The sequence below is a fragment of the Arvicanthis niloticus genome, chromosome 1 (assembly GCF_011762505.2).
Source record: "Arvicanthis niloticus isolate mArvNil1 chromosome 1, mArvNil1.pat.X, whole genome shotgun sequence".
Lineage (NCBI taxonomy): Eukaryota > Metazoa > Chordata > Mammalia > Rodentia > Muridae > Arvicanthis > Arvicanthis niloticus.
The window spans coordinates 130,563,285-130,575,846 of NC_047658.1; the positions used below are offsets into that span (position 1 = coordinate 130,563,285).

General features: G+C 42.1%; 1 protein-coding gene across 15 annotated transcripts in view; it reads left to right on the top strand.

The window, feature by feature from the left end:
• The window catches only part of Trpm3 (transient receptor potential cation channel subfamily M member 3), a 514,024-nt gene that overhangs the window by 446,157 nt on the left and 55,305 nt on the right, over positions 1–12,562 (top strand). For 9 of the 15 annotated variants that reach the window (XM_076918437.1, XM_076918429.1, XM_076918439.1 and 6 more), the window contains 2 exons: positions 1,910–2,161; positions 8,537–8,711. In XM_076918437.1, coding sequence (XP_076774552.1) covers positions 1,910–2,161; positions 8,537–8,711 — 427 coding nt within the window. Of the gene's footprint in view, positions 1–1,909; positions 2,162–8,536; positions 8,748–12,562 lie in introns of all 15 variants that reach the window. The other 6 variants (XM_076918422.1, XM_076918425.1, XM_076918433.1 and 3 more) reach the window with 1 other exon arrangement.

Below are 12,562 nucleotides of genomic sequence, written 5' to 3' on the forward strand. Positions count from 1 at the left end.
TGCCAGCTGGCGTTCAGGAGACTTAATACCCAGCCACATATTCCTTCCCCATCACAGGCAGAGGAGGGAAAGACTGGAGTGTGGAGACTGGAGGCTGTCCAGGACTAGGCTGGAAGAAGACAGGGAGCAGCCTGTACTCCTCGGACTGTTCTAGAGTAGCTGCCAAGTGGGCGGGCTGCCAGCAACCTCCAGGCCTGGCTATCCATTTCTTATGAAGCTGCATGTCATGGCAGGCAGGGTGGGGCTTCCGATGCTGGGTCAGGACTGGGTCAGCTGAAGAGTGCTTGTCTCTGAGGAAGATGGGGAAGTGAGGTTGTGACCATTTTTGTGCCTGACCTTTTTCTCTGCAACTGGTGTGGTCACCTTTCCCCCCTATCCTCATGTCCTTACTTTGAACTCTGGAAGGAAAGGCTCAACAGAGTGGGTGACAACTGGTCTTCCGGCCTTTTGTGGTTGGTACACAAGCTCTTGGGAACACAGACGCAAGATCCTGGAAGCATGGAAAAGTTTGCATGCTTCCGTGCCTCCCAAGCAAACACAAGGAAGGCTGTGGTTTCATGTGCTGCCTTCCTATTCTCTTTAGCACATACTTCTGCATGTAGTCACCAGAGCTGGGCCACAGTAATCCCTTAATTCTATGGAACTGTTTACAGCAAGCCTTGGTAGACATTATCTCACCCAGTTCTCCCACAAGTCTGTGAGGTCAGTGGCAGCCATGATCCTATCCATCCCCCCATTTACAGGTCTGGGAAACAAGATTGAGCAATTGTTTGGTACGCCACAATTAGAAAAGTGAGCTAGGTCTGAAACCTCTTGGGTCATCTGAAGTGGAACTTCCCTTTCTACTCCCCCATGATGCTCAACTGCCAGTGGTTCTCAACCTGTGGATTTTGTCCCCTTTGGGGGTGGAACAACCCTTTCACAGGGGTTGCCTAAGACCAGAAAACGCAGATGTTTGAATTATGATTCATAACAGTAGCAAAATTGCAGTTATGAAGTAGCAACAAAAATGATTTTATGGTCTAGAGGGTCACCACAGTATGAGGAACTGTATTAAAGGGTCACATATTAGCAAGGTTGAGAACCACAGGTCTACTAGGTCCCGGGATTCCAAGGCCTGTGTTAAGGGATGGCTTAGCAGTGATGGAGCAGAGGAGGAAGTCAACCATTTACTCCTGGTAAATTCTATCACAGCAATTCTATCTATCTATCTATCTATCTATCTATCTATCTATCTATCTATCTATCTATCTATCTATCCATCCATAGAAATGGAATATAATTTACCTGTAATGAAAGGAACCCATGTTGGGGTACTGCTTAATGACTCTTTGCTTACACATACAACTCTAATTACTGACCACATCATGGTTTAGGTCTTTAAAGAGCATACTGTGTATTCTTCAGAAAATAAATGATAGGCTGGTGGCCATAATGATGACAGGGATGCCATGCTACCACCAGGTGCTGATCTAATGGGACTTAGAACTCAGCGGCAACCATGGTATTGGTGAGAAGCCACTAATGGGGTCAAGACTTGGTGATGCAAGGAAGAATAAGGGTGTCTTTTAAGAGTGGCACATGTCACTCAGTACTGAAGAGCTGTTTACTGAGATGAAGATTTTGTAGCTCTGCAATGTGTTGGGAATCCATAATGTTATAGCAAAAGCCTGCAGTGCCTCAGAATTGCCAGACAATCCCAAGGATCAAACCTGTTGTTTATATATGCTTCTAGACTATGAGCATCTGGATGACATAAGCTTAGCTCAATTGTGAATTCATAGTATACAGGTATTCAAGTAGACACGGGTCCAGATAACCTCTGATGTCAGCTAACAAAGAAAGCACTTTCCAGCTAAGTTGAAAGTATAGGAGAAGCCAAACCTAAGCCCTCTCTGCTGCCTTGTAGATTCTGATGTCGGAACCAGGCAAGCTGCTGCAGAAGGTGAAGGTGTGGCTTCAGGAGTATTGGAATGTCACAGACCTCATCGCCATCCTTCTCTTCTCGGTGGGAATGATCCTTCGTCTTCAAGACCAGCCCTTCAGGAGTGATGGGAGGGTCATCTACTGTGTGAACATCATTTATTGGTATATCCGTTTGCTAGACATCTTCGGCGTGAACAAGTATCTGGGCCCATATGTAATGATGATTGGGAAAATGGTAAGCACGCTCATTTGGTTTCATGTTACACATTCTCAGAGGCAGATCCATGATGAGAGAAAGAGAAACGTGACTCATTTGGATTTGCTACCAAGGTCTGCATGAGATGGTCCCAGAGGTGTTTTTGTTTTTAAATTCCCATTGAGTGTTTTGTGAATTTGACTATAATTGCTATATTAAAAACTAAAAAATTTAATCACCAGCCACCTATTTCCTAACTGAAGCATATGGAAAAGTCATCTGCTTTATGTCAGGCTGGAACTTAAAGAGTGGAGCAACGCTGAGCAGTGGTGCCATGGGCCTCTGATCTGAGGACTCAGGGGACAGAGGCATGTGGACCTCTGCGATGGAGGCCAGCCTTATCTACAGAGCTAGTTCTAGGACAGCCAGGGCTACATAGAAAAAGCCTTTCTCCAAAAGAAAAAGAAAAGTTGGGAAAAATGCCATTTCATGAGATTGGAACAGAGGGAGAGGAAGGAGGGTGGAAGGTGCTCAGAGACACCTACAAAGGACAGAAGGACCATGGGTTCACCCAGAATGCTCACCGTGGCCAGGTTTGGAGAGGACTTTGTCTCAGATAAAGGTGTTAACAGATTTTGAAGAATCCTAGAAGATGAGCTCTTGAGGTGACTTTGAAAGCTGGGTGTGGTTGCATCACTTAGATTCCCAACACTCTGGGAAGCTAAGGATCCCAGATTCCAGGCCACCCAAGGGCTACATAGCAAAGCTTGTCTCAAATGCCTTGAAGGTAAAATAAGATCAAATAAAGATCCTTTTAAAAGTGGGGTTTGGTCCACAAAGGGAAGATTGAGTTGAGCTGAGGTGGACAGGCAGAATCTGAGTCCAGGGAATTTCTGAATACTGGGGAAAACTATCCAGTAATCCTGGCTCCTTGAAGCAAGGCACTTGCTCCTTTAATTCTAGAAAAGAAAAGAGAAAAGGGACTGAAGCGATAGCTCACAGGTTAAGAGCACTGCTGCTCTTCCAGAAGACCTGTGTTCAATTCCCGGTATCCACATTGTAGCTCACAACCGTCTATAACTAATACTGTGAGATCTAATGCCCTCTTCTGGTGTGCATACTTACATGCAGAAAAAAATACCCATATACTAAATTAATTAATTAATTAATTAATTAATTAATGAGAGAAAGAGAAGAAGGAAGAAAGGGAGAAAGAACGGAAGGAAGGAAGGAAGGAAGGAAGGAAGGAAGGAAGGAAGGAAGGAAGGAAAGAAAGAAAGAAAGAAAGAAAAAAAGAAAGAAGGAAGGAAGGAAGGAAGGAAGGGGAAAGAACTCAAGGGGCAAGCCAATGTACTTCCATACAAATTGGCTGAGGGCTTCAATGTTCTAGACTATATTCAGCTTCCAGAATTTTCCCATAAGTGAAGCTGGCGGCAGGAGTGGGGTGAGGGTGCTAAGTTCATGAGCTTCTTCCCCGGAAACTCTAGGGCTAGCACCAGAGCCTGATGCCCACTTCTCTAAGTACATCTCCTGACATGTGGAAAGCCAAGCATACCCCATCCTTAGTCTCTTTGTTACCATCTCTACTGCAATCCTACATGCTGCTGAAACAATCGAGTAGCGCTGTAGACGCTCCTGTTTGCTGTCACTTAAGAGTTACGATAGGCGGCATTGTTAATTCAGTATTTCTTAAACATGTGTGTATGACTTTTACTGAAATGCATCTTAAGTAACCAAAAATCTCCCTATTTTTTTTAAAAAAAGAAAGCACCAGCAAATATACACAAAGAGAGGAAAATTTTAAATTCAAAATAAATTTCCTTTGCTCTTTGATAGTCAGTCCACAGCCTTCTAAGGCAACAATGAACAATACATGTACTTTGTAGAGCTGTGGTGATTAGGACCGGCACATGCTGAACAATAGCTGGCTCTTAGTTGGCTGGTTGGTAAATTATGTCTGTCTTTGTTATGTTTATATTGTTTTTTAAAAGACAATGGAGAAAGGAAAGTTTATAAACACTATTGTTCTCTATAACCCGCTGCTGCTTCGGACACAAATTTGGAATTACCACACCAACACTGACTAGGGTAAATGACACCAGAGTAAATGACACAAGACACATTGTAGAGAAGAAAAGGTTGGAGGCCTAAGTTACCCAAACCTAACCCAGTTCAACTTGATATTGTTTGAGAAGGGGGTGGGGTGAACGTCGATTGTTTATTCTACTCCTATATGTCTTCATTTAATAATGGATTTGAGATCTGGGTGAAAATTCTTGTCTAAAGGCAGACTCTGTGGAACAGGCTTAAGGGAAGAGATCTATGGATTCCTGCTCTCAACTTATACAGGAAAATGTTTATATGGGTTTTTCTGGAGAGACCAGACCTTTATGAGATTCTCAAGTATTTTTTCCAAGTAAAATGAGAAAAAATTATCAAACTGTAACAGCTGGGAAATCAGGCCAATTTTCCTCCACTTTGATATTCTTTTTCATTTTTTAAAGGAGTGTCTCACTATGTGACCCGATCTCACTACCCTTCTGCCTTTGCCTCCTAAGCGCTAGGACTACAAGCTTGACACTACACCCAGTTGGGATCATGTGGGTCTTTGCTGCAGAGTCCCCATCCTATATATTGCAGGATGTTTAGTAGTTTGAGAGAGAGAGAGAGAGAGAGAGAGAGAGAGAGAGAGAGAGAGAGAGAGAGAGAGAATGTGCTAGAACAACAAAGATGGCTCCAAACATTATCATATGTGATGTCCCCTGCAGCACAAAACTGCCCTCTGTAAAGAACCACTACATCAGGGAATTATTACTTTTTTATGCTTACCTTATTTTAACAGATAAACTATTCAAAGATTCAAACCAAGTCAATCATTTTTGAAAGTCTTGGTGGCATTTAACTCTCTGAAATACCTAAAGTTACATTAATGCAGTGAGATTATCTTAATTTCCATGTCTATCATTTTAATAATGGCGTAATTACTCCGGATTTGAGTAGAGCAAAACCTTAGCGAGGAATGAGCAGGGGGCTGTGATGTATCCAGCTCTGCTTTTTAACTTATGAATGACTTCATTTATTAGTCATAAGGAGTAAATTAGGAAATTTGGGGGCTTTGACTTCTTACAGCATGCTTTTAAGATAATTAGTTCAATAATTGAGTCATGGACCCAGAAGGTAGATAAAAGATGCCTCTAGAGTTTATCAGTGAGCCAGACAGACTGCAAAGGCCTCAGCTTAACAGGTCCCTCTTTAGTAGTCTGCACCCAGGTAGCCCAATGTGCCTTGATGTCTGGAGACCAGACACAGGATGGCCAAGTGCTCCTTCTGAAATGGTTTTCTGTGTTTGCCCTGTGGAAGGAACCAGAGCATCAAATGCCCGACAGAACAGAATGCCCATTTCTCCTCTAGGAATCCTGTTGAACTGCTGAGTCCAGGATCACTTGAAATCCTGACTCTGTTCCTTCATATTTCATTTCTCAAGGGAATTCTGAAAACCTTGTACTAACTCACTTTTATAATACAGAATAGAAACCACAGCAGGAGCTATGTGTTACTGTGCCAGGCACCACATGGGACACATCTCAGGCCTCATTGTTATACCCCATGGAATAGATCTTAAAACCCCCATATATCAATTAAATAAACAGGCTGTGAGAGAGATGGAGACAAGGTTCAAACTCCTGACTACATCCTGACCTTCCAATAACAACACGCTAGCATTTACAAGAGCGTACAGCATAGCTATCACACTTAGTCAGAGGTAATCTCGTGATTGTTACTGCTATCCCACTTACAACATTTAAAAACAAGATTAAGCAACTTGCCCCAAGCCACTAAGCTAACTTTCTCTCTCTCTTTTTTTTAATGGTCAGGAAAAACTTTTTTTTCCCCCTGTGGATTTTTTTTTTTTTTCGTGTAGCTATTTTTGCCTGCAGTCAAGATCAAAATCCAGGTTGTCTGGCACCTAAAAGCATGTGCTTCATCACTGCTGGGGATGTTCTTCTCTGTAGAGCATTCTGAAAGGTATTCCTAAGACTGGGACCAAATCTTAACATTGAACTCACTGGATAATTTAACTTCGAAAACAAAAGAATTCTGCTTCACTTCTATTAATGGTGTTTAGATCCTAATACCTTTATGAGAGTGAAGATTTTTAAATAGAGAGAGCTCAGCATTTCGAAAGAATGTTTTTCCTTTTATTGTTTTGGCCTTGTGGATAGGTATTAGGATCAATCAGCTTTTTGGGGGGAAAAAAAGCCAAAAAATTAAATTGGTGCAATTTCTGTATTTCCTGGATGAGTTTTCTTAGGTCAGATTAGGTCCTCGGATTTGTGAGCATACCTACTCATATGCTACCCACCTTATTAATCAATGGAAGCAAACACAACATGAAGACCTATCTGTGCTTCATCATTGATACAACTTTCTGTAAATAAGTGATCAGCACATTTTGTAAAGGAAAAAAGAAGAAAGAAGGTGAAACCAGACTTGGGTTTCCTATAAACCTATTTCAACTCAGCCATGTCACCCTCTTAGAGACCTGCAACCACTCACTGGAGGCAGAAACAACTCGAATTTACCAGTGAGGATTGACATGAAAAGTAGGAATCTTGGAGAAATTTCTATCTCACTTCAAGGTCATCTAAGTTTTGAAGTTGTATTGAGAAAGTATTAGTTGATCTAAAATATATTGAGGCCCCTGGGTAAAGCACCCATAATGTTTAGGTTACTGGAACACATGTCATGGAATATTCTCTTTTAAGCTAGAGATGAGAATAGGTCCATAGTGGAGTGGGTAGTTAGTGTACACTAGGCCCTTGGTTCAGTCTCCAGCACAAGAGTAACAATAACCAATAAGACAATTTGGAACCTTCCTTATCACTGATAATTAGCATGCATCATTATCTGTGGGTAGGCGCCCTTATCCTATAATATCCAAGAAGAGGAAGTCTTTGGTGTCAGACCTTTTGATGCAAGGAGTGAAAATCAATCTCTGTAGTTGAAGCATTGGGGTGGAAGAATATTCGGACTTATAATAGGACAAGGTGGAACTAGCCATAAAGACTACCTTGAGACAGGAGTTCAATCACTGCCAGACAGGGGTAGCGCTCCTTCTCTTGTATATCTGCCTCATTCACTGGTGGGAGAACTCAGCCTCTGAGTTCTAATATGCTAAGTTATTAATTACAAAGAATGAACATTACAAGGAATAAAAGGGAATTTCTCTCTCTACTTCTGTTTTAAAGAAATTATAGAACAGGCTATAATCTCAGCACACTGGAGGCTGAAGCAAGGGGATCACAAAGTTTGCAGCAAGCCTCACCTACATACTGAGTTCCAAGATTCCTTGGACTCATGCAGAGATCCTGTCTCAAAACAAACAAACAAACAAAAACAACAACAACAAAACCAGACTGGTCTGACGATTCTGGTGGCTCAGTCTTGTATCATGTGCCCACCCCACCATGGTGCCACAGGATGAGGTCCCACCACTAGCTTAGCTTAGACAACACACCCACCTCTGTAGGCAGATGAGTGGGAACTGGCTCTTACAGAAAGAAACAGTGGGTTTGGAGCCAGTCAGAATCACCACTTATTGCAAACTTATCAGGTGTCAGTGAGGATAAGAAAGGGGTTTAGCAGGTGAACAAAACAGATCGTCAATACCATAGTGTTGAAACAAGCACAGTCGTGGATAAGGAAAGTGGGGGCAGGGTGAAGGGAGAAACACTATGAAGGGATTCAGTCACAAGCAGTTTAGAAGCACATCAAGGGAAAACATTCATCTTGTCAACAACAGGCACTGGTCTAGCTCATGAAGCCTCATGTTTTTAAGACCTATGAAAATACCCTTTAAAATAAGATACCCTACCAGAGAAATACAGGAGGAAGTGGATGATTTTGTAAGAGCCAGGCCTGTGGCAGGGAATCAAGCAATGGGATGGGCTCCTAGGTCTATTTGTAATATATTATTTTCTAGAGCTTTCCAGTGCTGCTTTAGCCTTTCAGAACTAAGAGCAGGAATATACCGCTCTGCACTAGTTCTTAAAATAGTCCAACGATCTCGATTCTAATTTTTTTTTTTCCTAAGAAGAAAGAAACCAAAACAAGAGACTTGCCTTCTCTCAGAACAGCTTTTTCAAAAATGGTGCTAGAACCATGTGGAGAACCCAAACTCTGAGGACTAGCATTCCTGGACCTAGATAGAAATATGTTCTATAAACGTTAATAAAAATGAAGGTGCTCCATTGTGCATGCACTCATTTAAAAAAAATAGCAACTGACATCAGTATTCAGTATGTAGACATCAGCTTCAACAGTCCGTCTTTCCTCCCAGCCAGGTACAACTCCCTCCTTAGGCACGGTGCTCAATCACACATCTCTTCTGTTTCTCTTTTCCCGCCCTTTCAGATGATAGACATGATGTACTTTGTCATCATCATGCTGGTGGTACTGATGAGCTTCGGGGTCGCCAGGCAAGCCATTCTCTTTCCCAATGAGGAGCCATCTTGGAAACTGGCCAAGAATATCTTCTACATGCCTTATTGGATGATTTATGGGGAAGTGTTTGCTGACCAGATAGACCGTAAGCAAGTTTATGATTCTCATACACCAAAGTCAGGTATTTTAACTTCAATTGAGTCACGTCTTTTCCAAGTCCATTTGTTTGTCCTCAATAAATGGCTCAAGATAGAGGACCGATTCCTAGTTTGCTATCTTGGTGGAGACAATCACTGCAGGTGAATATACTATTTTAGTCCTTGAGTGTATCTTCAGGTATGTCCTTCCTATGACAAGAATGGATATCTACTATACCAAATTTGATACAAAAAATGAACCATTTAAAATTATATAAGGCCATGTTTTTCATATTTCATTACTGGGAATATATTGTGTCACAACTACCCACTTCTACCCTATCCCTCATCTTGCTAGGCTTTAGAAAATAAAATCCTTGGGTTTGACTTTAGAACAAATAAACAATTCTCAATTTCGTCATTAGAATTCAAGATTAAGGGCAAACATCTGTATGGTATTTTCCTCATGCTAAAAACTAGTCCCCAACAGCCTTTCTCATTGTTTTAAGTTATGTGCTATTGAGACACAGATGAAGCCAGAATTCATTACCAAGAAATATGGAAAATGCCTGTAGGTTGTAGACTGAGTTATTTGCTGCAAATGCCAGGGGTTAGGGGAGGGTGTCTATATCATAAAGTGACTTAGTGTGGACCAAAAGCCAGCAGCCCCCAGTACCTTCAGCCTACTAGATGCAGAGTCTCTGCAACAAACAACTCCCTTTGTGTGGAGCTGGAGGATAGTTGTAGGCTAGGAGTCTGTTCCAGGATTTTATTTGGACCAAATGTCAGGGCACACCAGGCATCGGGAAATGACTCGGGAAGAAAGCATCTGAGAAGCACATTTCAGTGTGGAGTTGAATCCCAGGAGCCGCTCTTTCTCATTTCCCCTGAGGAGTTCAGATCTGGAAATAACAACCCTCCAACACTGTTAAATTAACATTTTTCAGACATTTTTTTTGCTGACAGGCCAGCCATCTGAGCCCTGGACTGTGAACACAGATTAGGGTCACATAACCACATAGCTTATTCAGAGTGGGAGCAGAGTCTAGTCAGCACCCCACCCTCCCTCCTCATCCCAGATAGAATGGAGCCTAGGAACACAAGGACAAAGGACACCTGAGCTCTGGAGTCCTCGGGCCTATGAAGAGCATTGTGTATCCTGGCAACAGAACATAGCGACATGTCATTTTCCCCTCCATGATGAATTTTGAACGAATACACTTTCTCTCTGAAAACATGTTATCTGGGGCAAGCAAGACTTTTGGAACACCTAATTGGAACAAATATTTGTTCCATGAGACTTAGCCAGCTCATGGAGGAAGAATTTTAGCTCCATCCTCTGGTTATGATATCTTTGGTGACAATGTACAGCCTTCAGAAGGCAGTTTCCCAGGGATGGGAATTTCCTATAGAGAGCATCCTTTCAAATGGTCCCTACAGGCAAAATGACAGTTAAAAGGCTCGCTGTGATGATCCTCCTCAGAGACTAAGCATGCTATTCCATCCCAACCCTGGAAATTGCTTTTCCACTTTATTCCATTATTTTGCCTTTTTGAGTTGTCCCTTTCTTCCATAGAATGAGATGGAGACCCTATGGGCATTTGGACAATGTAGCGAGGGAGAAAGGGGTGGGGAGGGAGAAAGAAAGAGAGAAAGAAAGGGGCGGTATGGATGTATTTTACAAATGGGATTCTGTCTGTCCCTCTACAAGTGGCCATTTATTGACGTTGTACTAGGAGCCCAGCCTAGTGCAACAAGCACCACCATCTGCTGAACACGAGGATTTAGTATCTGCTGTTTTAAAAGAAGGGCTGATTATAGTTTAGAACTCGAAACTATAAACTTTCCATCCCACCTTCCCTCCCCCCCCCACTGCAAGACAGACTAGAGGTGTTTTGTGTGACTAGAGTATGAATATAGACAAATTCTCCCACTCTGCAAATTAGATCTGTGGTACTCTATGTGTGTGAGGATAAATCTCCATCCCCAAAGCCCAAAATATACCTGACCTCGCCTTACAGGATATGACTTTCTTGAGACCCTGCCCTCTTCCTCTGTGATGTGAAGTTGGCTGCAATGGCAGACTCTGTTCTAAGCTAAATCAGCCAGTTTTCTGTGTAGAGTGCTAAAGAGTATTCGTCCTTTCTCAAATGGATTTAGATGGGTTGTCCCCAAATTTCAAATAACATTCAGCCAAGGTCATTGGACATAACTGTCCTATTACTGACTCAGTGCCCATACTATGGCACCAGATGGGTCCCCATGAGGATTGGATGCCAGTTCCCACCTGGCTCTTCAGAATTGCCCAAATGAACTAGTACCAAACTGTTTGAGAAAGGTACAAACCATTGACGCTGCGCTACAGTGTGTGGCCTTTTCTCTGTGCCGTGTCCAGGTTGGTGTGTGGCGCATGTCTTCAGGCTGACTGGATCTCATATCCACCCGGACCTGAGGCCCTTCCTGCCCAGGGTCTACCAAGCCCATGCTATGGATGTGCCCCATGTAACCCTTTCCAGCTCTGTTCATTCACACACAGCTCAGATGACTCATCCCTAACGTGATGCACGTGCTCTATATCTAGCTCTGGTTGTTTTGACTTAAGTGGCTGGACCCATTTCATGTTGGGGGAAATTATCACTTTCTTAACTGGGACTGATCGATGTGAATATGCAATGGGACCCTCAGAATGGGTTACTCACACCACCAGCAGACCTCAGAATGGAGGACAGCTATAATTAATGCCCTCACTTCTGGGAGGCAGTGTTAACTAACTGTAGCTTTTTTTTTTTTTTTTTTTTTGGTCTATAGTTCATCTATTTTCGTGTTATTTAGACAGAAATTACCTATATAGCCAAAGACAGTAGGATGAGACTTGTAAGGTTACTTTCCAAATGTGCTTACAAACTAAAAAGTTAAAAAAAAACAAAAAAAACTGTGGAATCATATTTTTAAAAAAAGAAAAAAATCACAAAATAACAAGTACATTTTCCTTCTACACCATTTTGGACTAACACAACAGATAGAGCAGCCTTAGTACAAATTATCTGAGAGGACAGTTTTTGCTTCGTATTTGGAAGCAGAGGGCTGCAAAAAATATCGTTGGAAGTAGAAGAAGATGAAACGAAGAAGGGACCATGTTTACCCTGGAGGCCGAGCCTCATGCTGATCTGATTCCTAGGAACTGAATTTGCTGTTGTTGGCTGGTTAGTTGGTCAGTTGATAGTTGGGGTTTGATTTGCTTGGTGTTTGTTTTGTTTCACTTTGTTTTCATATAACCTGTAATTGACTTTGAATCGCCATGCTACATATGATACTTGGCCTGATTTTTTTTTTTTTTCAGATAACCTGTCATTGACATTGAGTTCTCATGCTACATACTACTTTGTTAAGCCCCAGCTAAGGGCTACCACAGTGACTTAGAATCTGGAGTGTTATAGCAATAGTGGCTTGTGGCTGTAGCTCAGTGGTAGAGTTTTGCTTTACACACGGGAAACTCTGGATTCAATACCCAGTGCCACAAAATAGTTATTTCATTGCATTTTATTAAATACACCGATATCAATTACAACATTCTTCTGGGAAGTCTCATTAGGGTGACCTATACTGCATGTCTTCTGAGGGCTAGCTAGGACCCCAGAGGTGCTTGGGTAGAAAACCCACTAAAAGAGCAGAAAAACAACAGAATCAATAAATTCCCAGCAATGTCAGCACCAAAACTAAAACAAAATTTAAAATGAATGGCTTTTCATCAGCTCAGAAATCTAGTTTTGTGGGTAGGTCGCTTGGAAGTTCACCTTTATTAGCAGAAGAGACGGGATCTCTGACATTCTTTAGCCTCTGCTGGGTGAGATTTCTTCTT